The 27,818-nt window shown below is 55.4% G+C and overlaps 2 protein-coding genes across 3 annotated transcripts; both read left to right on the forward strand.

Moving 5' to 3' along the window:
* The first annotated feature begins 2,517 nt into the window (after positions 1-2,517).
* LOC139791934 (E3 ubiquitin-protein ligase TRIM7-like) lies at positions 2,518-10,545 on the forward strand. Of its 2 annotated transcripts, XM_071734476.1 has the most exons (8): positions 2,518-3,147; positions 4,193-4,279; positions 5,481-5,711; positions 5,984-6,006; positions 6,716-6,831; positions 8,767-8,799; positions 9,904-10,085; positions 10,245-10,545. In XM_071734476.1, the coding sequence occupies exons 1-8, from the start codon at positions 2,740-2,742 to the stop codon at positions 10,413-10,415; spliced, it is 1,251 nt and encodes a 416-aa protein (XP_071590577.1). In that variant the 5' UTR covers positions 2,518-2,739; the 3' UTR covers positions 10,416-10,545. The 2 variants fall into 2 exon arrangements, with proteins under 2 accessions (XP_071590577.1, XP_071590576.1); XM_071734475.1 differs by having other exon boundaries at positions 2,522-3,147; positions 9,904-10,545.
* Positions 10,546-11,769: 1,224 nt separating this feature from the next.
* CDC25A (cell division cycle 25A) lies at positions 11,770-27,453 on the forward strand. Its single transcript, XM_071734477.1, has 16 exons — positions 11,770-12,184; positions 14,477-14,556; positions 16,411-16,465; positions 17,052-17,087; positions 17,233-17,269; positions 18,296-18,397; positions 18,879-18,992; positions 19,870-19,980; positions 20,471-20,545; positions 21,256-21,408; positions 21,727-21,819; positions 22,401-22,463; positions 22,556-22,654; positions 23,434-23,564; positions 23,898-24,009; positions 25,772-27,453. The coding sequence occupies exons 1-16, from the start codon at positions 12,033-12,035 to the stop codon at positions 25,910-25,912; spliced, it is 1,554 nt and encodes a 517-aa protein (XP_071590578.1). The 5' UTR covers positions 11,770-12,032; the 3' UTR covers positions 25,913-27,453.
* The last annotated feature ends 365 nt before the right edge of the window (positions 27,454-27,818 follow it).

Consider the following 27,818-nt stretch of genomic DNA (forward strand, 5'->3'; position numbering starts at 1 on the left):
AAACCTGTACAGGGTGTTTTGCCGCAGTAGGACTCTTTAACTGCTTTCTAAATCTACTGTTTGGGTTTTTTTTTAATAAATGGGGAGGAACTTTTTATTTGATAAGCAAACTTAGGACCACCACGATGATTTTTTTTCTTTTTTTTTCTTTTTTTTTTTTTTTTTCTTTTTTTGAATGCTCTGTGGGCTGATCCTGCCACAGTCACTTTTGTCCAGGAGCTCTGCAGAGGCACTGCCTCGTCCCAGCTTTTTGGGGCTGGATGGGGCAGCAGCTCAGCAGCACGTGGTGAACAAGGAGCTCCCGGCCAGGGGGAGGTGAGTAAGAAACAGATCCAAACAACCAGAAAATTCTCCCTGTGTCTCGATTTGAAGCGCTGACAGTAGGTGCCTGCCCGGCTTCTCGGGGGCTGTGATGCACTCATGAAGTATACAATAGAATAAAATATTAGTTGCAGTTAAAAAAAAAAACAAAACCACAACCTTTTTCTGGTAGGACCCCATCAGCAAGGCTCCTCCCAGCACTCATGTCTGGTGCTTCATCCTCCCACAGCACCAGACCCCGCCGGCCGGCGTGGGAGCGGGTTTGTGGGCGTGGGGTTGTGCCGTGGGGTGGGGATGTGCCTGTGCACACAGGACCCTGCTGTGTTCTCACTGCTCTGCTGCTCTCCTGGGGATGAGCTGTGGGCTGCTCTCACCCTCACCGGCAGCACCGGCCACGCACAGCCCAGCGGCGCCATCCCGGGGGAGATCCCTACCCCAGGTGGAGGAGCCCTGAGAAAAGCCCCGGCCAGCTCGGGGCTGCCCACGGGAGCCCTCCCGTGGGTCCTTTCCGTGCTGCTGTGGCTGTAGTGGTGGTGGGAGGGACACGGGGCCGTGTCCTTGCTGTTGTTGGGAGCTCCTGTCCCCAGGGCAGCTCCTGTAGCTGGGCTGGGTGGTGGCAGCTCCTGGGCACACACACAGATCTCCCGTGGGACATGAAAAAAGTGGCATCAATAAACAGAGAGATGATGGGATGAGTTGTTGGGACCTCTTAATGCCTCTGCAGAACCCAAGTCCTCACTGCAGGACTTCCCCGGGCAGCTTCCCCAAGGGTGGGTGTCAGGAGGAGGGGGCCAGGTGACAGGACAAGAGGAACAAATGTCACCATGGGAAGTTCCATCTGAACATGAGGAGGAACTTCTCGACTTGGAGGGGGTCAGAGCCTTGGCCCAGGCTGCCCAGAGAGGTGCTGGAGTCTCCATCTCTGGGGACTTTCCAGACCTGCCTGGACACCATCCTGTGCCACCTGCTCTGGGTCACCCTGCCCGGGCAGGAGGGTTGGGCTGGATGCTCTCCAGAGGTCCCTTCCAGCCCCTGGCAGTCTGGGGTTTTGTGGACCCTTCCTAAATTTGTCATTTACAGCCTCTTCCACTCTAGAAGGATCTCCAGGGCAGTGCAGCTCCACAAAGCTACCAGGAGCCCCTGGCAGGTCACCACCACAGGGAGAAACAGCTTTAATCACACCGGCAGTGCCACCGTCCTGGCAGCCTCCTTTTTTCTTCCAGGAAATGGCTGGATTCAGCTTTTTTTGGCAAAGCAGGAGCTGTACTTGCAAAGGGAGGCCGGGGACCCTGGGGGACCAGCAGCTGTCACCTTGGCGTGGCCGGCTTGGCAGCTCTTGGTGGCCTCACACGCACACAACAGCGTCAGTGGGGGGACAGTGCCAGGTTCTAACAACATCCAGGTGACCTTTGGTGGCCTCAGTGTCAACAGTCAGTCTACGAGCCACGATGTCCACGCCGGGGACACACGCAGCCACGGTGGCCTCTCGAGGTGGCAGTGGCACCAAAAGCCCACAGAGGTGTTGGTGCCACGGGGCACAAGTCAGAGGGTGGCACGTGCCATGGGCTCATGTCCCCACAGGTCTGTCCCTGTCGGGCTCACCAAACCCTCCCTGGCACACGGTGCTGGGGGAGATGGACACGGCAGCACCCGAGGAGAGGGGACAAGGAGGAGCCACCACTGCCCATGTCTGGGTGTGAGGTGGGGGGTGCCCACCAGCAGTGCCCACTGCGTGTTTTGGGGCTGGGGGAGAGCAATGGGAGAGCTGCTGGTGGCCATGGGGTGCAGGGATGGGAACTGGAGCCACCCTGTCCCAAGGGGGCTGCTTGGTCTGGTGGGGTGTCACACGTGGGGTCTGGTGGGGTGTCAGCCGTGCTGGATGTACACACGCACACGTGTGCAGACACACACTCAGGCACAGCAGCACACACAGACACGCACGTCAATGCACAAGAAACCCCCCCCACACACACAGGTGCCTGTGCACACACACTTGCACCCACGTGCACAGACACGCGTGAACACACACACACATCCCCGCAGAGCCCCCCCGTGAGCAGAACACGCACCCCCAGACCCCTCTCTCCCATACCCCCTCGTCCTGCCTGCAGCCGCCCTGCCCGCACCCTGCCCGCACCCCTGCCTGTCCTCTCCCCGCACCCCTGCCTGTCCCCTCCCCGCAGCTCTACCTGTCCCCTCCCCGCACCCCTGCCTGTCCCCTGCCCGCATTCCCGCAGTCCTGCTTGTCCTGCCCGCACCCTCTGCCTCTCCCCCCGCCCTCTGCCCGCCCCCTGCCCGGCACCGCCCCCGTCCCTCCCGCAGCCGTTCCGGGAAGCGGGGTTTGTCCCGTAGCCGTTCCGGGAAGCGGGGTTCGTCCCGCAGCCGCTCCGCTCGGGGTTGCGGGGTTCGTCCCGCAGCATGGCGCGGGCGGTGCTGGCGCTGGGGGAGCAGCTGCAGGCCGAGGCCACCTGTCCCCTCTGCCTGGAGCTCTTCTCCGAGCCCCTCATCACCCCGTGCGGACACAACTTCTGCCGGGGCTGCCTGCAGACCCTGCTGGGGGTCCCGCCGCGCCCCGCCGCCTGCCCGCAGTGCCGCGGGACCATCGCTCCCGGTTCGCTGCGGCCCAACCGCTCCCTGGGGGCCGTGGCGGGGCTGGCGGGGGCTCTGGAGGAGGAGGCGGCTCGGCCCCGCTGCCCGACCCACGGAGAGGACCTGTGGGTCTTCTGCGAGAGCTGCCGCCTCCCCCTCTGCCCCCTCTGCCGGGAGGAGCCCCGGCACCGGGACCACCGAACCCGCCTGGCCCAGGAGGCGGCCCGAGAGCTCCGGGTAAGGGGGCAGCTGGGGGCTGGGGATGGGCTGGGGCCCCCTGGGGACACAGGTCGGGGTCCCCTCTGGGTATGGGTCAGGGTCTCTTGGGGACACAGGTCAGGGTCCCCTCTGGGTCCCCTCAGGGCATGGGCTGGGGTCTCCTCTGGGTATGAGGTGGGGTCACCTGGGGACACAGGATAGGGCCCCTGTCCAGCCATTGATTTGGGCTCCCATCCAGCTGCTGGTTGGGGTCCCCACCTGGGTATGGGTTAGGATCTGGCCCTGGTTTGGTGTCCACATTTGGGGTCCCCATCTGACCATGGCTTAGGGTCCCCATGCAGGGCTGGGGTCCTGCATCCCCTCCACCCTGCTGGCTCTCCTGTGCCTCCCACTGCCCCTCACCTCCCCCAGCCCATCCAGGACCACAGATCCTTCTCACTTCACACCCCACTGTGACCCCACAAGGTCCTTAGTGCCCCATATGTCCCCATCTGAGGACAGGGCTGGGGTTGCAGCTACAGGAGACACCATCACCTCCTGAAATATGGCCTGGGGTCCCCCCTGCCAGCAGCACACTGCCACGGGGCACGGCTTCAAGGAGCAGGAGGTGTTTTTATTTTAATACTCCAGCAAATTTATCAAATGTGTCTGAGACCTCTGCAAACCTCTTCCCACAAATCCCACTTCCAACACCAAAAGTTGTTTTTTCTAATAATAAAAACAAAACAAAACAAAACTACAAACACATACACTTTAAAAAATCCCCAAACAAGGAAACAAACAAAAACCACACAAAACCACAAACTTCAGAGTTTCCACACAAAGCTGTTCCAGAAATGTTTCTGGCCAAAGCAGCAGTGCACAGGGATCTCCCTCCCTCCGTCCCTGTCTGGAACCCTTGGGGACAGAGGTGCTGTCCCTGAGCTTGTCCCCACAGAGCTGAGCTGCAAACCCACCCCAATGACCCCACGGAGCAGTCTTGTCCCCACAGGGGCTGTTTGGTGTCACCATCTCACTAACACAACATCAAATCACCAAATATGCCTCCTTTCTTTTCTTTCAGGAGACACTCCAGAGCAACCTGGTTTTTCTACAGAAAGAGAAAGAAGGTTTTAAGCCCAAAGGAGAAGAGGAGATCAGTGCCCTGCTGGTTTGTGTTGCTCTGTCCATGCACACACCGTGTCCCCCCCTGTCCTCAGGGGCTCAGCCAGCTTGCCCCCTCCCCATGTCTATTTATCTGCTCCTTCCCACACAGCTGTGTTCTCCCTCCCTCTCTGGCCATCCCATGTCTCCTCCTCCCATCCATCTCTCACTCTGATGCTGCTGTCATTTCACATCCCACCCACATCAGGTTTATCACCCCTTGCCCCACCTCCATCCACTTTTCCAGCTTCTCCTCCCCAAAAAACTCACAGAATCCTCACAGTTGGAAAAGACCTTTTAAGATCACCACATCCAACTCTCAACATCCCCCCCAAATAAAATACATTTATCAGTATCAGTGTCACCCCCCAGAGCATCTCCTCAAGTGCCTCATCTCCATGGTTCCTGAATCCCTCCAGGGATGGTGACTCCAGCACCTCCCTGGGCAGCCCATTCCTGTTCCTGACTACTCAGTAAAGAAATCCCTCCCAGTATCCACTCTGAACCTCCCCTGGTGCAACTTCAGCCCATTCCCTGGGCTCCTCTCATTGTTCCCTGGGGAGAAGAGCCCAGCACCCACCTCCCTACAACCTCCTCTCAGGGAGCTGCAGACAGCAAGAAGGTCTCCTCTCAGCCTCCTCTTCTCCAAACTCAACGTTCCCAAGCCCCTCAGATTTCTTCTCCAGACCCTTCCCCACTTGCTTGCCCTTCTCTCAACTCCCTCCAGCCCCTCAATGTCCCTCTTGGAGTGAGGGGCCCAGAACTGAACACAGCCCAGGGGCACCATCCCTGCCCTTCTCCTGCTGGCCACACCATTCCTGACACAAGCCAGGATGCTGGTGGCCACCTTGGCCACCTGGGCACGCTGCTGGCTCCTATCCAGCTGGGTACCAACCACCACCCCCAGGTCTTTGCTCCTTGGCAGCTTTCTCCTTCCCAAGTCTCTAACATTGTTGTTGTGACCAAAGTGCTGAAGCTCTGCCAGGGGGGGGTTAGGTTGGGTATTAGGAAGGAATTCTTTGCAGAGAGGGATTGGAATGCCCAGGGAAGGGGTGGATTCTCCATCCCTGGAGGTTTTTAAGAAGAGACAGAATGTGGCACTGAGTGCCATGGGCTGGGAACCACGGGGGGGATGGATCAGGGGTTGGAGTTGCTGATCCCAGAGGTGCTTTCCCACCCGGATGGTTCTGTGGTTCTGTGCCCTGCAGGAGAAGGTGTCCTCGGAGCGGCAGCAGCTGCAGGACACCTTTGGGGAGCTGCAGCAGGTCCTGCAGGAGCAGGAGGGGCTCCTGCTGTCCCAGCTCGACCGAGCACTTGGGGACCTCACCAAGGAGCACCAGGAATATGAATCCAGAGTTTCTGAGAGGAGATCCCTGCTGGACACGCTGGTGGTGGAGATAGAGAAGAAACGTGAGCATCCGGTGGTGGAGTTCCTGATGGTGAGGCTGGGGGCACCCACCTGGCACCTCTGCATCCTCTGACAGGCTGTGCCAGGGCTGTGCCAGGGCTGTGCCAGGGCTGTGCCAGGGCTGTGGGTGGTGGGAGCTGGGGAATGGGAGGGTTTGGGTAAGAAAGCACCAGGAGAGTGGTGTGACCCCCCCCCCAAGCCCTCCTCACCCCAGTGCATGCAGTGGGACTGTAACTCAGCACCCCAGGGCCTGGTGTCCTCCCTGGCAGTGCCACAGCTGACACGGGGCTTTCTCTCTTCCAGGATGTGGGCAAAACCCTGAGCAGGTATGAAAGGGGCTCAGCTCTGCTCTCCTCCTCCGTGGCTCCTCTGGGCAGAGGTTTGGAGACACTACAGGCAGCAGCAGCAGGGGGGGAGGTGGATTCGCCCTGCTGAGTATTGGGGATTTTAATTAATTAAAGGTTAAGTTAATTAAAATTAAAATTGGGATTTGGAGGGTTTGGAGGATATATCTTAATAAGGAGCAGCTGAGGGCCCTGGGGGTGTTGATCCTGGAGCAGAGGAGGCTGAGGGGAGACCTTCTGGCTCTCTGCAACCCCCTGAGAGGAGGTTGGAGCCAGGGGGGGTCGGGCTCTGCTCCCAAGGAACAAGGGATGGGACAAGAGGAACTTTGGGCACAACTCAAGTGGTGCCAGGGGAGGTTTAGGTTGGAGCTGGGGAAGAATATCTCCCTGGAAAGGGTTGTCAGGGCCTGGCCCAGGCTGCCCAGGGCAGGGCTGGAGTCCCCATCATCCCTGGAGCCGCAGGGGGGGTCCTTAGGGACAGGGTTTGGGTCGGGCAGTGATGGCTGAGGTGATGCTGCAGTGGGATCATCCCTGGGACTGAGGCTGCTCCCTGCCTGTTACAGACAGGATTCCTGTGCCAGCAGCTGGGACACAGCTCCCCTGGGTCCTCTTGCTGCAGGGGCTTTTCCCCCCTGTTCCCCCCTGTCCCTGGGTGCTGCTGACTGCTGGGGTCCCCTCTGTTCCCCCCCAGAATTGAGGAGGCAAAGACCCCGATCCCAGAGCCGATTTCCCTGGAGCTGCAGAGGACACTTCAGAGCCTCTCTGAGACAAACCAGTTGGTTGTGGATGTGGTGGCCAAATTCAAAGGTAAATCACAGAAGTGGTGAGTGACACTGGTGTCCAGGACCCAGAGAGGTGCTGCTGTCCCTGTGCTCTGCTTCCCCCTGGGCTTGGTTCCCCTGGGAGATCCTCAGCACCTGTGGCTCCTGTGGGGCTTTGGGAGCAGGACACACCTGATCCCTGACCCATCCCCGACCCATCCCTGATCATCCCTGATCCATCCCTGACCCATCCCTGATCCATCCCTGACCCATCCCTGACCCATCCCTGACCCATCCCTGACCCATCCCTGACCCATCCCTGATCCATCCCTGATCATCCCTGACCCATCCCTGACCCATCCCTGATCCATCCCTGATCCATCCCTGATCATCCCTGATCCATCCCTGATCATCCCTGATCCATCCCTGATCCATCCCTGATCCATCCCTGATCCATCCCTGATCCATCCCTGATCATCCCTGATCATCCCTGACCCATCCCTGACCCATCCCTGACCCATCCCTGACCCATCCCTGATCCATCCCTGATCATCCCTGACCCATCCCTGACCCATCCCTGACCCATCCCTGATCCATCCCTGATCATCCCTGATCATCCCTGACCCATCCCTGATCCATCCTTGATCCATCCCTGATCAGCCCTGATCCATCCCTGATCCATCCCTGATCCATCCCTGACCCATCTCTGACCCATCCCTGACCCATCCCTGATCCATCCCTGATCCATCCCTGATCCATCCCTGATCATCCCTGACCCATCCCTGGTCATCCCTGATCTATCCCTGACCCATCCCTGACCCATCCCTGATCATCCCTGACCCATCCCTGACCCATCTCTGATCCATCCCTGATCCATCCCTGACCCATCCCTGACCCATCCCTGATCATCCCTGATCCATCCCTGATCATCCCTGATCCATCCCTGACCCATCCCTGATCCATCCCTGACCCATCTCTGACCCATCCCTGATCATCCCTGATCCATCCCTGACCCATCCCTGTTCCATCCCTGTTCCATCCCTGTTCCATCCCTGATCCATCCCTGATCCATCCCTGACCCATCCCTGATCCATCCCTGATCCATCCCTGTTCCATCCCTGTTCCATCCCTGTTCCATCCCTGATCATCCCTGACCCATCCCTGATCCATCCCTGACCCATCCCTGACCCATCCCTGATCCATCCCTGACCCATCCCTGATCATCCCTGATCCATCCCTGACCCATCCCTGATCATCCCTGACCCATCCCTGACCCATCCCTGATCCATCCCTGACCCATCCCTGATCATCCCTGATCCATCCCTGACCCATCCCTGATCCATCCCTGACCCATCCCTGATCATCCCTGATCCATCCCTGACCCATCCCTGATCATCCCTGATCCATCCCTGACCCATCCCTGATCCATCCCTGACCCATCCCTGATCATCCCTGATCCATCCCTGACCCATCCCTGATCCATCCCTGACCCATCCCTGATCATCCCTGACCCATCCCTGATCCATCCCTGACCCATCCCTGACCCATCCCTGATCATCCCTGATCCATCCCTGACCCATCCCTGATCATCCCTGATCCATCCCTGACCCATCCCTGATCCATCCCTGACCCATCCCTGATCATCCCTGATCCATCCCTGACCCATCCCTGATCCATCCCTGATCCATCCCTGACCCATCCCTGACCCATCCCTGACCCATCCCTGACCCATCCCTGATCATCCCTGACCCATCCCTGACCCATCCCTGACCCATCCCTGATCCATCCCTGTTCCATCCCTGTTCCATCCCTGTTCCATCCCTGATCTATCCCTGACCCATCCCTGATCCATCCCTGATCCATCCCTGATCCATGAAGCTCCACGTCTGGCTTCATGTTCTGAGCAGGGAAGATGCCCCAGGAGGAGGCATCTCCTGAGGTTCTGAGCTCAAGGATCTCAGGATCTTCCTTTCCTCTGCAGCCTCCCTGCTGAGCAGGACAGACAGAGAGAGGGGTGAGTGGAGCTGATGGGCACAAGTGAGGGAGAAAAGCTCTGCAGGAGGAGTGTTCCTCAGTCCTTTGGGCAGGGCTTGGGCTCACATCACAACCTCTAAATCCAGGATCCTTTTGTTCTGATGGGGCCTGATACAAAAATCCAGGTCCCTGCCTGTGCCAGGGGTGTTCCCCAGCACCAAGCAAGTGTTGAGGAAGGGCTCGAGCTCTGTCGTTGTGATGAACTTTTAATTTATTAATGTGCCTCAAAATCTGTTATCAAACTGGGCTCAGGATGGGAAACCAGAAGGACAGTGGATTTTTTTCTTTGTTTTGGGTTTTTTATTCTCAGTTGTCTTAAAAGCATAATTTAGTTTTATCTGTAATTAAGATTTTTTTTCTGTAATCAAAGCTGCATTACTAGAGCCTAGCAGCAGGGAGAAATTCTTGCCTTAACAGGAAAAAAAAACCCTCCATATCTTTGTGAGGGACAGCAGGAGCCCCTGGGCTCTCCCTGTCCCTGGGGGCTTTATTCCTCACAGGGTGTGTTGGGCTGGCAGGGATTGAGCAGAGGGGCCAAATGCCACTTGGAGGTGGCTTTGGGACACAGCTCAGGAATGCCTCATGGGCTGGGGTCTGCAGGGGTCTGCAGGGTCCTGGCAGGGCTGAGGGTTTGGGATGAGGGATGCACAGACAGGCGTGCCTCAGTTTCCCTCCCGGCCGTGGAGTTGGGTTCTGGAGGAAGGGGTCGAGCAGGGAGCCTGGGGTGGTGACAATGTGTGCTGTGACACCTCTGTGTCCCCGTGGGATGGCAGCAGAACATCCCTGGTGGACGGGGGCTGCAGGGAGGTGGCAGCAGAGCCTTTGTCCCCATTGTCACTGGAGCAGGGGATGGCCTGGCACCACTCCTGGGATTTATCTTTCCCCCCACAGCCTGTCCGTGTCCCTTATCAGAGACACCCAGAGCAGGGTGAGGGGGGCAGGGGGAGCTGGAGCCTCTGTGCCACCCCAGGAGGTGCTGTCCCTGCTCACAGGACACCCCCAGACCCCCGAGGAGGAGGAGGGATCGGGGCCGGGTCACTCCTCAGCGAGCAGAGCACCGACATTTTCCTCTCTTGTGCATCAGTGAAGGTGACGCTGGACCCGGGGACAGCAAACCCAATCCTGGTGCTCTCCGAGGACCTGAAAACCCTGAGGCTGGGGGAGCAGAACCAGCACCTCCCCGACACCCCCGGGAGGTTCACGGGCAGCCCCAGCGTGCTGGGCTCCCCGGGGCTCAGCTCCGGGAGGCATTACTGGGAGCTGGAGGTGGGCACTGGGAGCAGCTGGGCTGCAGGGGTGGCTCTGGGGTCGGTGCTGAGGAAGGAACCCCTCAGCGTGGCCATGGGGAAGCTCTGGGCCCTGCGGCTGGACTGGGACGGGCACTACACAGCCCTCCATTCCCTCCCGGCCCCACTGGGATTCCAGGGAAAGCTCCGGAAAATCAGGGTCCAGCTGGACTATGAAGCAGGCTGGGTGAGCTTCTACAATGCAGAGACCATGGAGAAGATCCTGCACTTCGAGGCCTCCTTCACTGAGGAGGTTTTCCCCTATTTTTGGCTCTGGTCACCCGAAAACTACATCCAGCTGTGTGACTGAGGGGCTCGGGTGTCCCTGCCCCTGGCTGCCTGAGCTTGGGAACCAGCCAGGAAAATGCTGGGATGGGGTCCCTGCTGCTCCATCTCCTTCCCCCAACTCCTTTGGAGCATTAAAAAGGTGCTGTCCTGCCCGGGGTGTCTGCACGTCCTGTCCCCCCATCCCTGCAGGCACCGAGGACACAAAACCCCACAGGAGGGAGGGTGCTGGGTGCCTGGGCTGGGCTCTGGCTGTGTGCTGTGGCTTGGTTTGGATTGGTTTGGTTTGGTGGGGTTTGGTTTGGTTTGGTGGGGTTTGGTTTGGTTTGGTGGGGTTTGGTTTGGCTCCATGTGCTGGGGCACCCCCAGGAACAGAGGTGTTAACAGTGGGGGGAACTGCTCATGAAAAAGGGTAAAAAAGCGTTGCTTGAGAGAAAAAATGTTTTGGGAGAGGCCAGGACTGATGGGAGAGCTGGAGGGGGTGGGGAAGTGATGGGGGGCCCTGTTTGATCCTGGGTGGGCAGAGAGGGGGAAATTTCAGGTTATCATAGAATCATTTTGGTTAGAAAAGACCCTAAAGATCATCAAGTCCAACCATTAACCCAGCACTGCCAAGTCCCCCACTAAACCACGGCCCTCAGCACTCCCCCCCTTGCCCCGGGGGTTTGGGACCTGCAGCCCCTCTAGCAGGGTGAGAGCCCCAAAAACCAGGGGCCCCATTCCAGAGCCCCTGGGATGCATCCTGCCTGCTCCCCCCCAACAAAAAGCAGCAGCTGAGTCTGTCAGGGCTTGGGGGGGACCCCTGGAGCTCATCCCCTCCGAGCCCCCTGCACAGTGGGGTCACCCCGGGAGGTTCTGCCCCAATTTTCCCCATTTCCTTCTTCCAGGTACTGAAGGGGCTCCAGGAAAGCTGGGGAGGGACTTGGGACAAGGGCCTGGAGGGATGGGAGCCTGCGAGGGGGAAGGGTTTGGAGCTGGGAGAGGGGAGATGGAGAGGAGATCTTGGGCAGGGAGGGAGGGAGAAATTGTTTGGGGTGAGGGTGCTGAGCCCCTGGGTGCCCAGGTTGCCCAAGGAAGCTGTGGGTGCCCCATCCCTGGCAGTGTTGAAGGTTGGATGGGGCTTGGAGCCCCCTGGGCTGGGGGAGGGGTCCCTGCCCATGGCAGGGGGGGTACTGAGGGGGGTTTAAGGTCCCTTCCACCCCGCAGCCCCCGGGAGCGCTGGGAGGGACAGGGCCGGCGGGGCCTCGGTGAGCCGGGACTACATTTCCCAGCATGCACCGCCCGGGAGCGGCAGCGCCACGGGGCGGCGTTGCACGCTGGGAAATGCAGTCTCCGCCTCCCATTGGCCCGGATTCGCGCCACTCGCGGCACCTCATTGGCTGGCTCCTCTATTGGGCGGGAGCGACGTCAAGCACCGGTTGTGGGCGGGGCTCCGGGCGCAGCCGCCGTTCTTACTGGTCAGGGCGGGCGCGGTGGGCGGGGACAAGCGCCCGCCCCCTTCAAACGTCGCGCAGGGGAGGGCGCTGATTGGCGGAGGGGAGGTTTGGCGCCAGCTTCGGAGGGGGCGACGGGTACCGGCTGGGGTCAAAGCGCGGCGGTGTCGCTGTCAGGAGCGGAGGCAGCGCCGGGCTCTCCCCGCACCATGGATCCCGCTCCCAGAGCTTCGTACCGCCGCCGCCTCCTGCTGCTCTCACCGGTCTCCCCCGCTTCTCCCGCCGTGGTTAAGTCGCTTTTTCCCGATGATCTCTCGCCGGTCTCCGACCTTCGCCACACCATGGAGCAGCTGGGACGCGGGTCAGTCAAAGCGCGGGACCCCCGGGGTGCGCGCAGCCCCCGGGCCGAGCCCCGTCCCGAGGGACCGAGGGGCCCCGCTAGTGCTCCGACCCCAAAGCAACAAAAAGCGGGGCCTCCATGGCCTATCCCCCCCACCCCCTCCCGCCGCTTCCCGGACCCCAGGGAACTGCCCCCCCCCCATCCCCATCCCCATCCCCATCCCGCCCTGCGGAGCCTCCAGGGTCTCTTCCCCCCCCTCCCCACCCCGGACCCGAAGCGAGGCCCTGGGGGGCTCCTCTCCCTCTCCCTCCCCCCCCCCCCCCTACTTCAGGCGAGAGGAGCAGCGAGGCCTCCGGTTCTTCCTCTTCCGTTCCACCCCGCAGCGCGGCTTTGAGGAACTTTTCTCCTATTCCCCCCCCTCATAACGAGGCCTCAGAGGGGGCTTTGCCGCCCCCCACCCAACGAAGGCCTCGAGGAGCTCTTCTCATCCCCTGCCCCCCCCCCCTTTTTCAGCAGCAAGGCCTGGGGGACCTCATTTTCCCTCCCCCCCCCCCCCCTCCCCCTAAAACGTGAGGTTTGGGGGATATCTTCTCGATTTGTGGGGTCGGGAGAATCTCCCGCCCTCCGTCCCCTCCTCCCAACAACCTGGGGCTGTGAGGGCCTCTTCCCACAAGCCGAGCCTTCCAGGAGCTGTTTCCAACCCATCCCAAATGAGTCCTGGAGGAGTTTTTCCTGTGCCCCCTCCCCCGCAGCCTCCATCCCTCCCTTACCTGCCCTTTCCCCCCTCCTCCCACCCCACATCCCCTTCCTCTGCTGCCCCGGGGAGCCCCCCAGGACCCCCCCTTCCCACATGTGCCCTGTCCCACCACGTGCCACCCTCTTCCCAGGTTTTGCTCTGGGCACCCCCTGGCTTCTGAGCCCTTCCCCTGACCTTGTTGGGGTGTGGGGTGGGTGTTCCCCTCTCCCCCAGATTAATGCTGGTGCCTTTCCTGTCCCCCCTTCCTGCCCACCCCATCCCTCTCAGCCCCTTTGCACGGCTCCTGGGACCCTCACCCCCCTCTCTCTAATGTTTCACATATGGGAAGTGCTGCTCCGAGCTCTGCTGCTCCTCTCCTCCCCCTGACCCCAGCCCTGCAGTTGCTCAATCCCAGTTTTCTCCCTGCCCTCTTTCCTCTCCTCATCCCTGCAGTACCCTGCACGGTTTGTCTCTTGGCTGGCTGTCCCTGGGGTGCCCTGGTTCTGGTTCTGGTTCTTGGTGGCCTTCCTGCTTTTTGTCCTTTGTTTCTCGGTTTATTTTTGGTTTTTTCATGCTCATTTCATACCATGCTCATTTCTGTAATCCCTTGCTTTCTTTATGATCCTCCCCTCCTTCAGATTCCAGGAATTCCTGTAAATGATTCTCATTATTCCTTCCTTTGAGTTTGTAGCCTTGTGCATATTTTTTTTTTTCTAATTAACCCACCTGAGGAGCTGCACTCAAGCTGCTTTCCCCTTACTCAAGTTCATATAGATTAAGGCTACATGTGATGTGCAGATCTCTGTGCAGTGGAGCTGCCCTGAGCCCTGCCCACGGGTGAAATGTTTGAGCCTCAGATGGGGCTCAAAATTCAGGCAGGAGAACTCCCCCACCCCGAGGGTCCCCAGCAACCCCCAGGGCTGAGGGTGCCTGCAGAGTGGATCAGATTAATCTGATAGGGATGTGAACAGATAAAAAAAACCTGCTGAGTTGATAAGGTGACACTTGAGAGCTAATGACTTGTAAAAATTAATCAGAAAGTTGTTAATTTTTTTTTTTTTTTCCTGGGCGAAGCATTAATTAAAGGAGTGGCTGCCAAGGAGAGGGGTGCAGTGGCCTGAAGGGTAATGGGGCTCTGCTGTTGCTGTTTCTGGAGAGCTGGGAGGGACTAATGTGGTTCCAGGCACCAATAATCTGTAGCACACTTCAAATATCTTTAGTCCTAAAGTTTTATTGCAAATCTGGAGTTTTTGTGGTGTTAGGACCTTTGTTTGTGAGGGGACAAACTCAGCACAGGCTCTAAAACACCATTTCATAAACAAACTCTTCACAATCAGTGAGGAAAGGTGAGTAGTTTGGTGTGAGGTGGCCAGAAAGGCAATTAGAACAATAATTAAACCAGCATCATGTCTTTAGCAACCCTCTCCCTGTCTCTGTTCTGGAATCCTGACTTTTAATATTCTCAGCACTGTTGTGTGCAGGTGAAACTGAAACTAAACCCTGAAGTGATTTCCTGGGCTGCAGGTTCCTGTTTTTGTGTTTCTGGCTTCAAGGAGCTTTTAAAACTTCCTTTCCAGTCAGAGTGAAGCTGCTGCTCAAGGCCACAGGAACACCAGTGGGCTCCAGAGAACTGTGTCCTCAGAATCCACAGACTCAGGTGAGCCTGTCCCCAGGGATGAGGAACAAGGAATGCAAAGTACCAGAACTTTCTGTGGCTTCCACTGCACAGCAGCTTCCAGGGTTTGGGCAGGGAGCTGCTGCTGCAGTCCCTGCAGCCACTTTCTGATTCTGCTCAGGAGAGGGGGGAGGAAAGGCAGCCCCATCCCTCCCACAGAAAGCTGCTGCACCTCATGCCTTGGCTCCTGGGTGGGGGTTTTTCCCTTTCTTTTTTTTTTTTTTTTTTTTTTTCTTTGATTATCCTGGAATTTGTTAGTAGCAGGGTTAGCTTGGAGGAAAAACAGGTTCTGCCCCCACAGGGGGACTCTGGGAGAGATGGCTTTACCTTTTTTTTGCTTTTTTTTTTGTTTGTTTGTTTTTTTCCTTTGGGTGTCTGCTAAGCTGTGGGTGCTGAGCCCTCCCTGCAGCTTTCTGACTGCCCTGGGGCTCTGCTCAGGATGTGGCAGGAGGGCAAGACCTTCTCCTGAGGGTGTCAGCTTTGCTGCCAGGGAGGCAGCCTGGGAGAGGCTGTGCTGGGGAGCTTGATTCTCCCCCTTTCCTGGCCTGGGGCATCCTGCAGATCCTGGGTTTTCCTGCTGGGTTTTTCTCTGTGGGTCTGGAGACTTGGGCAAAGCTGCCTCCTCAGCCCTGCCATGGCTCCCCTCAGCTCTCTTGGGGTTCCTGCACCCCAGGGTGCAATCAGATCCTCACCCTCTGGTTTCTCTCTTGCAGCCCAAGCTGTGCTCACCTGCTCTGCACACTCCAGGCCAGGCTCTTGGGGAGGGTTGTTTGCCTTCTGGAGTTTTGGGGCTGGTTTGTTTGTTTGTTTGTTTTTTTTATTGTTATTTTTTTGGTGGCTTTTTGTTATCATGAGCTGATTGTTTACCTGGGTAGCTGCATCCTCATCCTGCTGCTTGCCCACAGGTATTATTATTTTTATCTTCTTTCAGAAGAGATGCTTGATCAGTGTAAATGAAATAAGCTCTTACCCCATAACTTTTGCAGAACCAAGAAAGCTTCTGATACCTCCTTGGTCCATCCCAGTGGTGGAAATCAGCATCACCTCCTGAATTTATTCACCAGTCTGGCTGTGGGTGGCACCTTCAGCCTTCAAAGGAGGTTTAGGAGCTACCAACACCCAAGCATAGCTCACAAACCCCAGAGTCTTGCTAAATCTCCTTGCCTCCTTTGTTCCTGTCTCTAAAACAGATCCTCAGTGCTTACAAAACACTCCTGAGGACCCAGCCACTGCCTCTCCTGTCAGCCAAATCAGTTCTTTGTTTAGGTCACAGCCACAGAAGGAGCAACAAATTTTGTCCTGATGTGTGGAGACTTTTCTGGAAAGCTGCTGGCCTGTCCCAAGGGCTTGTGAATACTGATAAAATACAAACTCCACAGGGATCTGGCTTGGAGCTTCTTGTTTGTGCTTCAGTGTTGAGCTTGGTTTGTGTTGCTGTGTGTTCAGAAGGGCTTTTTGACTGCTGTTACATTTTTTTGTTTTAGAATGAGCCCAAAATTTCCTCCTACAGAGGTGCAACTAAAATGTGGCTTAAAAAAGCCCCTGAAGGGCTGAGTTATTTAGATGTCCAGGTGTTCTCTGGGTGACACTGCAGGCAGGGTGAGGGGTGCTTTTTGTAATCACTCCTTTCCCAACCCCCCAACACTTGGTTATGGCCAAACCCAAGGCTCTGGGGTGTCTGTATTTGCCTCCACCCTGAGGTGATCCTGCAGTCAGGATTTTCTCCATCAGTCTCCTGCCTGAGCTCGGGGTCTTTCTGAGGAATCCTGCAGCAGTTGCCAATACTTGGTGTTTCCAGACCCTCCTCAGTGGCAAACCCTTGTCTCTCCTCTGCAGGTTGTGCCCTGGATTCCCCTGGTCCTGCCACCTCAAATGACATCATGGAGGAAACGTATGTAACCACTCACTAAGCCAAGTTTCTGGCATTTTGTGGCATTTCTGGCACCCTTAATGCACACAGCCTGGGGAGAGGCTCTTCCTTTGCTGGCACTTTGTGTCCTTTGTACCCTTTGAGCATTGACAGTGGCACTTCCCAGGCTGCACCACCTTCCCAGTGAGCTGAGTCCTCACTCAACATTTAATTTATGGTTTTTATGCTTGTGTGAGCCTTGACTGACACCCAGCAGTTGCTCTGAGCTCTGCATTTGCCACTCTCAATTAGAATACAATTTTTTTGCCTTCTCTCCTCTCCCCAGGGATGGGGGACACAGCCCTTGGTTTTACCAAGGGGGTAATATTTATTCACCTGGTTTACCAAGCTTTTCTTCCTTCAACCTAACTTCTTGTCTGAATTTGGGGGGTGGGGGGGAGAAGGAGCCTAACCAGTGCTTCAAAAACTAGGGCAGGAAAGCTGGCTATAAATAACTTCTGAGCAAGACAAGGGCACTAAAAAGCACCCTGGCTGATATGACACTCCATGACTTCAAGACAAGGCTGATTTTTAGTGTGCTGACCTTGGGGTTCTCTCTTGCTTTTAGGTTTGAGAAAGCAATTCTGGAATCCAGCAGGCTGAAGTAAGTAGGATTCTGGTTTCATTTCTTTCTCAGTGGCTGCTGTAGCTTAGGGAATCTTTGGGGGGTAACAGTGAGTTTTACTCAGGTTGCTCTCTTTTAAAACAAAATGTTGACATAAATCTTGCTTTGTTTTTTCTCCCTCCAGCTTTCGAATGCCTTTCAGAAGAATACACTCCCTGCCAGTAAGTGAGGGTGCTACTGACACTTTATGGGTGTTAAAGGATTTGGGGTGTGAAGTGTTTTTCAGCTGGAGACATTCCATGATGTGTTAATTTTCTGCCTTCAAGAACAGCTGCTGTGGTGCTTAATGAAAACTGTCAAAATTACAGCTCATAAACTCAAAGCCTCCTTTATGTTGATGTGAGAGCTCAGTGATGTGGATTTGCAGCTGAAGCATTTCTGATACAAACACCTGAGCTGGGGTGGGCAGCAGGAGCAGGGCAGGGAGCATCCCCTGTGCTGGGCACTGCTGAGGCTGCACCCCCAAAAATGGGTCCAGTTCTGGGTCAGAAAAGAGACATTGAGGGTCTGGAGAGTGTGCAGAGAAGGGAATGGAGGTGGGGAAGGGTCTGGAGCACAAGGAGAAGGTCTGGAGAGCATGGAGGAGGGGCTGGAGAAGATGGAGAAGGGTCTGGAGAAGTTGTGAGGAGCAGCTGAGGGCCCTGGGGGTGTTGATCCTGGAGCAGAGGAGGCTGAGGGGAGACCTTGTGGCTCTCTGCAACCCCCTGAGAGGAGGTTGGAGCCAGGGGGGGTCGGGCTCTGCTCCCAAGGAACAAGGGATGGGACAAGAGGAACTTTTGGCACAACTCAAGTGGTGCCAGGGGAGGTTTAGGTTGGAGCTGGGGAAGAATTTCTCCCTGGAAAGGGTTGTCAGGGCCTGGCCCAGGCTGCCCAGGGCAGGGCTGGAGTCCCCATCATCCCTGGAGGGGTTTCAGAGAAACCCCTGGGGATGTGGGGATGGGGGACATGGGCTGGGGGTGGCACTGGCAGGGATGGGACAACTTTGAACTCCAGGATCTTGGAGGTGTTTTCCCACCCAGAGAGTTCTGTGAGTTTTCTCCCTGTACCCAGGTGTCAAAAGGCTCCTGCACATCATTTGTGCTGCACTGATGTGTACTCAGACACCTGACAGTCCTTGTTAAACCTTTCTTGTGCTTGAAATGTCACTGTGCAAAGCCTGACCTGGCTCTCTTGTGTGAATGTTGCAGCAAAGCCTCCTGGGATCCAGCCCTGCTCTGAAGGGAAACCACTCAGATTCTCTGGACTGTGATGCTTTCCCACTGCTGGAACAGGATGACAACAAGGAGAATGTAAGTGGTGCTTCCTGTTGCCTGCCAGGATCTGGTGTTTTTTCTGCATCACCTCCTCTCTCCCCACTGCTGGTGTGGGCATCCCTGGCTCCTCACAGCCCCAGAAATGTCCTTTTGCTGCTCAGTCTTTGGGCCTCACTGCTGGAAACCTCACAGGCAGGACTCCAACAGGTCTCTGCAGCAGAGCAGGACCAGGAGGCAGCCTTGAAAAATTGTTTGTTTTGCAGAGAAGTTGTCTGGCAAAAGAAATAGAAAAGCCTGAAGCCTGTGGGTGACATCACAAGGGTTAAAGTTTGTGTTAGATGAATCACTATTAATATCTTCAATTTGAGAACATTTCCCTTCAGGCTATTCCTGTTGGTAGCAGGGAACTAAAAATCTCAGTAGTTTTAAAAACCTAAAAAAGGTGGAAATGCTCCCAGCAAGTCGCATGGTTTGTAATTTCAGGCAAAATGATGATTTTGCTCCTTTTTAAATTCAGGAATCATTTGAATTTAAGAAACCAACCAAGCCAGCCTCCCGTGGTTCTGTGCACATCCACTCTCGTGATGGAAAAGTTGCTCCTGGAGCAAGGCAGAACTCTCCAGCTCAGGCAGTAAGTCCTGCAGCCTTCCTTACCACTGATTCTCACCCAAGCCTCTGGAACCTGCTGTGTGGGAGAAAAATGGCATCAGGGTTCTAAAGCAGTGTTGTTCAACACCTCTGTTTGTATGCCAAACAGAAAAGCCTCATCTCCTTGTCAGGTCAGAAAAATCTCCTCACATTTGGCTCCTGAGGTGGTCCAGAAGTTTGAAAAAAAAAAAACCAAAACCTGTTCTGCAGTCTGGGAGAGAGGGGTCAGTACAGAGCTGAGGTTCTGCTGCAGTTCAAGGGAGTGTGGATGCTGATGTGGAGTGGGGGAAGTTTGTCTGGAATTGTTTTCACTTTCTTTAAAGTAGATACTGCTCAAAGCTGATGCTTTGGGGACAGTGAAGCCAGCTGTGCAGATGCAGCTGGACCTTCTCTCCAGGAAGGAACCATTGCCTTGTTCTTGTGCCCAGAGAAAACTGGAGAAACATCTTGGATCCTTGCACCAGAACAGAGCTGGGGGCTGAGTCTGCTCTCCCCTCCTTGGTACTTGATCCTGCTGCAGGATCTCGTGCTTAACCTCCTGCTGAGTCTCTGCTGGTTCTTGTTCCTCCATTTATCTCCCATGCACCTCCCCTGGGTGCCCTGCATAGCATCATGGAATGGTCTGGCTGGAAGAGACCTTAAAGATAATTCAGGGACACCTCCCACCAGCCCAAGGTGCATCCAGCCTGGCCTGGGAGCTCCTTCCAGAGAAGATGGTGGCTGCCTCCTGAGGCATTGTGCTGTGCTGGGGGCCAAGAGAAGGACTGGGCTCAGCAGGGGGGTTGCTCCAGTCTGTGGATTCAGGGTGGTGAGGGTGTCCTGCAGTGAGGAGCAGGGTTGTTCAGACTGTCTTGTCTCAGTTCCCCAGGGGTGAAACACCCACAGGCAAGCTGCAGCAGGCTCCTCTGGCTTCCTCTGAAAGTGAAGATGATGATGGATTCCTGGAGCTGTTGGATGACCAAGATCTGAAGGTGGGTAGGAGGGACCATGACAGACGTTTCAGAGCCAGCTGCCAGGTATTGGGTGTTGGCTGTGTGGTTACAGGAGTTGGTGTGGGAACTCAGACTGCAAGGAGCTGGGGACCAGGGGCTCCCAGAGGAGTTCTCTCTCTCTCTCTCCTTTGGGTGAGCTGGGGTAACATTTGCTTTGGAGCCACTTGAGGATCTAACTGAGCCTGAAGTGCTTCAGCCCTTGGAGGAACATCACTGATTGGTTACCAATGAATTGATATGAGCTCTCCAGTAACTTCTTCATGTTCAACATGTCTGGGCTCAGTTCCATCATTTCAGTGAGTATTTGACTAGTAATTGAGTTTATAAATTCCTAAAGCTGCTCCAAAAGCTGAGTTCAACTGGAATGTTTGCCCGAGCTGTGCAGGACCTGTAGGTATTTGCAGCCTCCACCCACAGTGCAGTAGATGAGGATGAACTTTCCTTTTTGTTCCTCTTTTCTTTACCTCAGAACAATGAGGAGATGCCACCTGACATGGCAAGTCTCTGGACTGCTCCACTGGTCATGAGGAAAACAGAGAATCGGGTGAGTGTGCAGAGCAGGGACTGGGGCTTTGTCACTCCTGGGACAGGGGGTGTCTCTGGTCCTGTATCCCCAGTAACTGCAACAACAAAACAAGACAGGGCATAAACCCCCTTCAGGATCCTGCTATCTCTAAAGCCTGTTTACCTGGGAGACTTTGTATCAGTGTGGATCAGTGCTCTCTGTGTGTGAATACAGGATTAACTTTCATGGTACAAACCCCCTCATAAATGCAGGAAGATCTTGGCTCCCCTTATCAGCTACTTGTTGGCATGTCCCAAATCCAGTGCCTTTAGCCTGATAACAGACTGTGAAGGGAGTTCAGGCTCCAGCAAAAAGCTCCTTAATCTGCTGATAGGTTGTCTGCTAATTGCTATAAAGCCCTTTGCAGCACTTCAGGTTGATTGTGTGCTCCAGGGTCACCCAGTCCACCCAGCAAGAAACAAGTGGAAATGGCAGCCCAGGGGTTTGGGCAGCCCAGGGGTTTGGGCAGCCCAGGGGTTTGGGCAGCCCAGGGGTTTGGGCAGCCCAGGGGTTTGGGCAGCCCAGGGGTTTGGGCAGCCCAGGGTTTATCAGCCCCGTTAACTCTGGGTGTGCACTGGGGGTGCCTTTTCTCCAAGGCAAGATCTGCAGCAGGCAGAGAGGCTGAGGCTTGCTTGGCTGCCACCCCAAACCTTTGCTGAGCAGCTCTTGACTTCTCTGCTTCCTCCCAGGGCAAGAGGTGCCGCTTGTTTGGCTCCTCCTCTCTGTCCAGTGGTGGAGGAAGAACCACCCAGAAAAGGATGGAGAGATCCCAGGAAGAGAATTCTCCAGGGAAAAGCAAGAAGAGGAAAAGCCTGCCTGGAGCACCCTCTGAGGACTCTGCGGTTGGTGGCTTGGCATCCAGTTTGGTGGCAGGGGGTTAGGAGAGGATCTGAACTGGGTGTCTGGTTGGGAAGGTTAATGAGGGAGCTTCTGCAGGGGAACTGCTGCAAACAGCATCCCCTGGGTGGGGCAGGGGACCTGGGGCAGCTGGTGGCTGCTGGTTGCATGCTGGAGAGCCTGGCTTTGGCCTGAACCCAAAGGGGAAGCTGGGGAGTTGAAGTTGGGGGCTTCAGAGTGAACTCTGAGCTCTGTTTCTATGTGGGGGGAAGGGTCTGTCTGCCCTCAGTGCTGGGGGTGATGGCTGACCTGTGCTCCTCTAGAGTCTGAAAATAGTGAAGACACAATCCTCCACTGCTGAGATTGAGAGCATTCTGGACAGTGACCAGAGAGACCTCATTGGGGACTTCTCAAAGGTAATTCAAGTGATTCATGGTCAGATAGATGATAATTCCAGTGTGCTCATGGCCTCTCCTGGTGCAGGTGGCTCAAACCAGCAGGGGTTCACACTGCCAGGCAGGGCTGTCAGTGGCATGGGTGTTCCCATGGGTTAGACACAGAGCAATTAATTTGGGGTTATTCAGAAACATCTACAGAATCCCTTCAGGGTAGGAGCCAGAAATTAATGTGTTCCCCTGAATTTTAGAATTCTTATTTGAACTCTTCATCCAAAAATGAGCTGCCACTCCCCACAGCATCCTGGGCTCAAAACTCAGATGGCTGCAGCTCTGCTCTTCTCCAAGCCCCAGGGGGAATTACAGACCCATCAGCCTGGAAGTTAGATACAGAGCAATTAATTTGTGATTATTCAAAAAGATCTACAGCATCCCTTCAGGATAGGAGCCAAAAGTTAAAATCTCCTCTGGCGTTTTAGAGTTCTTAGTTTGAACTCTTGAACTCTGCTGAAGGGATTCTCACCAACAAAGTACCTGTGTGATAGAGCCCTGCTGGGCACTGCTCTCACCTGGAATTTTCTCACTTATTTCCTGTCTTCCAGGGTTATTTGTTCCACACTGTCGATGGGAAACATCAAGATTTAAAATACATTGACTCAGAAATGGTATGTGGGACAGTAAGAAAAATTCCTTACCTGGGGGAGGGAACCCCACAACACAAAACATCCCCAAGCAACCAAACCTCTTGTTGTCACAGATTGTGTCAGTGCTGACTGGGAAGTTTGCAAGCTCCATCAAGGAGTGTGTGATAATTGATTGCAGATACCCCTACGAGTATGAAGGAGGCCACATCAAGGTATGTCCACCCCAGAAGGGCAGTGCTGAGTTGTCTGCATGAAGGGTTGGACCCAGATGATCCTTGGGGTTCCTTCCAGCCTGACATTCTGTGATTGCAGCTGGAAACTGGGGTCACTTGGTACCTTGTGGGGCTGAACCTCCCTACTGAGTATCCAAGGCCATGTCAGTGTGGTTGAACTGAGGTGGCCAAGTGCCCCTCTGGAGTCTGGAGTCCTGTTACAGCTCCATGCTGCTGGAATCTGGGGACACTGAGCTCACACCTGGCTCCTTGGGTGACTTTTCCCTCCAAGGAGGGAACATTCTTCTTTCCTTAGGCAGAAGAGAGGGCCCCACGTGGTGAGCAGGGGGGTGGTTCCAAAGGAAGGATGTCAGATGCTGGGTGTCCAGCATGCTGGTGCCAAGGGAGGCTTGAATGAGAACATTAAAGTTTTGATATAAACCTCAGGCTTCAGGGAACAGACTCCTGTGCAGAGCATAGTTGATCCTGAGGCTGGCTGCTGGAGCAAGCTGCCTGATCCTCTCAAAAGGAATGAGATGGCAAGGGAAATCCAAACCAGCCCTCAGCTCCCAGTGCTGAGATGGTCACCTAAGAGAGGCCCAGAGCTGGTGCTGGAGTATCTGTAACGTTCTGCTTGGCTTGGGAAATGGATTCCCAGCAGCTCAGGAGGGTTTCCAGAGCTCCTGGAGGAAACTGAGACGAGGAGACAGCTTGGAAGGAAGTGGGGGAGGTTTTTTGGTGCCCTCCACTCACTCAGTGTGTGTTCTCTGCCTTTCCAGGGTGCTGTAAACCTCCACATGGAGGAGGAGGTGGAGGATTACTTGCTGAAGAAGCCAATCAAGCCCTCAGACAACAAACGAGTGATCATTGTGTTCCACTGCGAGTTCTCCTCAGAGAGGGGGCCTCGGATGTGAGTCCTCCCCCCTCCCCTGCACAGGAACTGCTGATGAGAGCAAAGCTGTCCAGGTGGCACCAGGGCTGCTTCTCCTGAGCAGATGTTGGTTGTCACCTCTGGGGGGGATGTGGCACAGCTGCTGCTGGGAATGGCTGTGCTGGAGTCGAGCTGGAATGCTCAGAGGTGGAAAGGGGAGCACCAGTTATCCCCAGCTCTGCAGTCAGGGTGGCTTCTGAGGGGCAGCAGCTTGCTCCCTGCTGTGAGGAATGGGAATTCTGGGGGTGGGGGCTGTTCTCTGCCATTTGTTGGCTGTGGGGTTCAATGCAGGATCCCCCCCTCCTCCTCCAGGTGCCGGTTTGTCAGAGAGAGGGACAGGCTGGGGAATGAGTACCCCAACCTCCACTACCCAGAGCTCTACGTCCTGAAGGGAGGCTACAGGGACTTCTTCTTGAGATGCCGTGTAAGTCCTGGTCTCTTGATTTCATCTCTTTGGCACTCACAGGAGAAAAAAACCAACTGAATGACCCTTGATGGACTCAGACCCAGCCAGGCTTCTCTTTGGAACTGGAGGGGTTTTTGCTGGGGGAGCTTCTCCTGCTCTCTGCCCTGCCCAGAGCAGTTAACACTTGGCTGTGAGGCTCTCAGCCCTTACACACTTCAGAGCTCTCTTGCTGCCAGAGCTGAAAGGTTTTCCCACCTGTCACAGGACTACAATAGTAAACTGGGTTCTGCACTTCTGTAACAAATCAGAGTTCAAAAAGAGACCTGGAGAGGGAATTTAAGGCTGCACAGCCTGTAAGGATGAGGAAGGAGAGGCCTGTCAGTAATTGCTGTAAAACAAATGAGAACCTGGAATCTTCTACTGTGCCAAAGTAGCACCACTGAAAAATTCAAGCTTTGAGTTTTCAGCCTCTGGTTTTGAAAAGCAAAAGCTAACCCATGCCCAGCAGTGGGGTGAGGAGGGTGTTTCTCATGTCACTCAGCTTCTGCATTTCTGTGGCTGGTTCTCCCTTTCTCCAGATGCTTCTTCCTGCTGTTCAGACACAGACTACACTGTGGCTGTCACTTCAGCCCCTCACACTTGAGAGCCTTTCTTTACCTTCCTGTGTTCTGTGGCTTGGGGTGTTTTCATAGCACCATGGAATGGTTTGGAAGGGATCTTAAACCTCATCCAGTGCCCCCCCTGCCATGGTCAGGGACCCCTCCCCCAGCCCAGGGGGCTCCAAGCCCCATCCAACCTTCAGCACTGCCAGGGATGGGGCAGCCACAGCTTCCTTGGGCAACCTGGGCACCCAGGGGCTCAGCACCCTCAGATTCAAGAATTCCTTCCCCATCTCCAACCTCAATCTCCCCTTTCTCTCCAAGTTTTAACCCATTTCCCTTCTCCTCTCCCTACCCCCCCGTGTCCAAAGCCCTCCCCCAGCTTTCTTGGAGCCCCTTCAGATATTGGAAGGTTGCTCTGAGCTCACCTGGGAGCCTCCTCTTCTCCAGGCTGAACAACCCCAATCCCTCAGCCTGGCTTCCCAGGGAGCTGCTCAGCCCTCTGAGCATTTCAGTGGCTCTGCTCTGGACACCTTCCAGGAGCTCTGTGTCCTTCTGATGTTGGGGACTCCAGACCTGGGCACAGCACTGCAGGGGGGGCAGAGCAGACAGGAGATGTTTGGCCTTTCAGAGGCCGGCAGGGCTCTGTGGGGTTCCCCAGTGGCATGTTGGGTCTGCCAGCACTCAGGCCACTGGGAGGATTGAATTCTGTCCTGTTTTTTGGCTTTTCCTGCTGCTTGATGTCCCCCTGTGTCAGTGGGTGCCTGTTTTGGGCTCGGGGTGTCCTCTCCCAGGTGTCAGGACCCAGCTCCTCCAGGTGGCAGCACAGAACACCCAATGCAGCCTCAGTGCTCCCGGGGCTGGCCCGTCCCCAGGGACCAGGACAGCTCAAGGTGAACAGTGCATTAGTACTGATGCCTGACAGAATATTCGGTGTGAGAGCTCTCTCCCCAGGGCTTAAAGTCCTTCCTGTAATCTTTATTTTGCTTTTAAAGTAGCCATCATCTGACTCACATTTTGTTGGTGGGTTGTGAAGCTCCTGCTGGAGCCGGGGGCTCAGGTTCTGCTCTGGTTTTATTTCTTTTCTGGCGAGATGGTTGCTGCCAGGCCCTGGTGCTGAGCCTCAGGATGCTCCTCAGCCCTGGGGTGTGTTGAAGTGAAACTTCCTTCCCTTCCCCCAGAGTTTCTGTGAGCCCCAGAGCTACCGCCCCATGCACCACGAGGACTTCAAAGAAGATTTGAAAAAATTCCGCACCAAGAGCCGGACCTGGGCTGGAGAGAAGAGCAAAAGGGAACTCTACAGTCGGCTGAAGAAGCTTTGAGGGCTGCAGTGAAGAAGCAAAGACTTCTCTGTCCTGGGGGAGGGAGAGGTGCCCCTGCCCTGCTCCTGCTCCCCAGGCATCAGCTCTTTCCTCCTCTTCTCCGGGGAACCCCGCGGGACTTTGGCTGCAGCCGAGGACACCCCAGGATTCTTCTCCACGCTCTCAGCTTCTCCTGCTCTGACACCCCCAAACTGCCCAAGAGTCTGCCCAGGGGAGGGGTGGGGAGAGGCAGCTGCCATCCCGCCAGGGCTCTGCTGGAATGGTGTAAGCAGCAAGGATCTTTTAGTTATCTTTTTATTTTTTTTTTAAATTTTTTTTTATTGCTTTGTTTTATTTAAATACAGTCAAATGAAGCTCACGCTGCTGCAGTTGAATCATCTGGACTGGACTTGAACTTTGTTTGCTCTGCAGGGCAGCGTGGTGCTGGGGCCAGGCTGGGGGGTGGTGGTGATTATTTTGCTCAGCTGCAGCTTTGATCCTGTTTTTTTGGTAGCATAACATGTGGTGGGAGAACTAAAATGGGAAATAATTCAATCCAGCTCGAGGTTCCCACCTCACTGAACTCCTGTGTTTCACCAGGGGAAGCCTCTGGAAGAGTCCAAAGGGAAATCACTTGTGTGTAGATATCATGTTCAGCTCCTTTACTTAATCTAGATGGCTTTATTTTGTAGTTGTTTGGAATTTAGCTGCTGCTTTTAGTTCTAGAGGAGTTGGTGTTGCAAAGGAGGGAGGACTTCAGGGAGGCAGAAGGTGTTTCAGAGGGTTTTATCTCAGGTGCTCCCAGAAGCACCACGTGGCAAAGCTGTTCCCAGGCTTCTCAACAGCAGCAGTTTTGGTCTCTGCTCCCTCTGAGGTTGCAAAATGTGTCCAGAAAAGACCCTGGGAGTGAGGGATCCCTGGTGCCAACCCTGGGATTCTGGGCTCAGCCTGCCACTGCTGCCCTGGCTCTGACACTGGCCACAGCTCCAGCAGCAGAAGCACCTCCTGCCAGGAGAGGCAAGAGACAGAATTAATTCCTGAAGGAAGAGGAACATCCTCAGCCCAGGGGGAGCTCTACAACTTGCCCACCTGACACTGAGCAGCTGGGGCTGCATCCTAAAACTGTTTTGGGGTCAGATAAGATCCAGTCCATGACCCTGCCAGTAGCCCAGTGGCTGCCACAGCAGCAGCAGCAGCTCTGGGGTGTCCTCTGTAGCTCATCTGCCTCACACACAAACTTCTGGTGAAAGGAGCTCCCCAGGTCAGGGAGCAGCCTGGGAACAGCCCTGGTCCTGGAAGTTCTGCTCTCACTCGAGCAGGAACCCAGCCTCTGGGGTTTGCCTTGCTCCCTGCCACCCACTCTTGCATGTCCTTGTACCTGTGTCAAAAAAATACTGAAATGGAGGTGCCTTGTGTGGAATTTTAACTTGATGGCTTGTTTTTTGTTTTTTTTTTAACTGTTTCTGAAAAACCTGCTGTTGAGAACTGAAAGGATGAAACTTGGAACTCTTTTTTCATTTAAGAAAAGAAAAATAAATCAGATTTTGCTGGTTTCCCTCAAAGCTGAACACCTTGCAAGGGGGAAGGGGGGGAAATGCTCAGCTGGAAATGGTGATGGCCAAATCTCCCCCACCTCCTGGGGAAGTTTGAGCTCCTGGGGAGGGAGGAGAGCAGGGGGGAAGTGACAGGGGCAGCAAGGGGATGGACCCAAACTGCTTTTGGTACAAGCCCCATGGTGCCAAGGGGGAAGTGATCAGTGTGGAAACATCAGATGTCTCACTACAACTTTATAAACAAATCACAAGTGGAGCTGGGGCAGCTGTGCTCAGAAAAAGCAGATGGGGATGGAGGGAGCTGTGATGCTCTGAGGTCACTCAGCTCCATTCCAGCACTCCATGGCTTTCCCTGGACTTCCTGCAGCTGCCCC

This window comes from Heliangelus exortis, chromosome 2 (genome assembly GCF_036169615.1).
Source record: "Heliangelus exortis chromosome 2, bHelExo1.hap1, whole genome shotgun sequence".
NCBI lineage: Eukaryota > Metazoa > Chordata > Aves > Apodiformes > Trochilidae > Heliangelus > Heliangelus exortis.

What these genes read in the sequence shown, in the direction of transcription:
- LOC139791934 (XM_071734475.1), top strand. Translation starts at nt 2,740, where the DNA reads ATGGCGCGGGCGGTGCTGGCGCTGGGGGAGCAGCTGCAGGCCGAGGCC. An exon ending in AGGCGGCCCGAGAGCTCCGG is followed by an intron (nt 3,148 to 4,192) that starts GTAAGGGGGCAG and finishes CTTTTCTTTCAG; the next exon opens with GAGACACTCCAGAGCAACCT. An exon ending in GTGGGCAAAACCCTGAGCAG is followed by an intron (nt 6,007 to 6,715) that starts GTATGAAAGGGG and finishes GTTCCCCCCCAG; the next exon opens with AATTGAGGAGGCAAAGACCC.
- CDC25A (XM_071734477.1), top strand. Translation starts at nt 12,033, where the DNA reads ATGGATCCCGCTCCCAGAGCTTCGTACCGCCGCCGCCTCCTGCTGCTC. An exon ending in AATGACATCATGGAGGAAAC is followed by an intron (nt 16,466 to 17,051) that starts GTATGTAACCAC and finishes TCTTGCTTTTAG; the next exon opens with GTTTGAGAAAGCAATTCTGG. An exon ending in ATGAAGGAGGCCACATCAAG is followed by an intron (nt 22,655 to 23,433) that starts GTATGTCCACCC and finishes CTGCCTTTCCAG; the next exon opens with GGTGCTGTAAACCTCCACAT.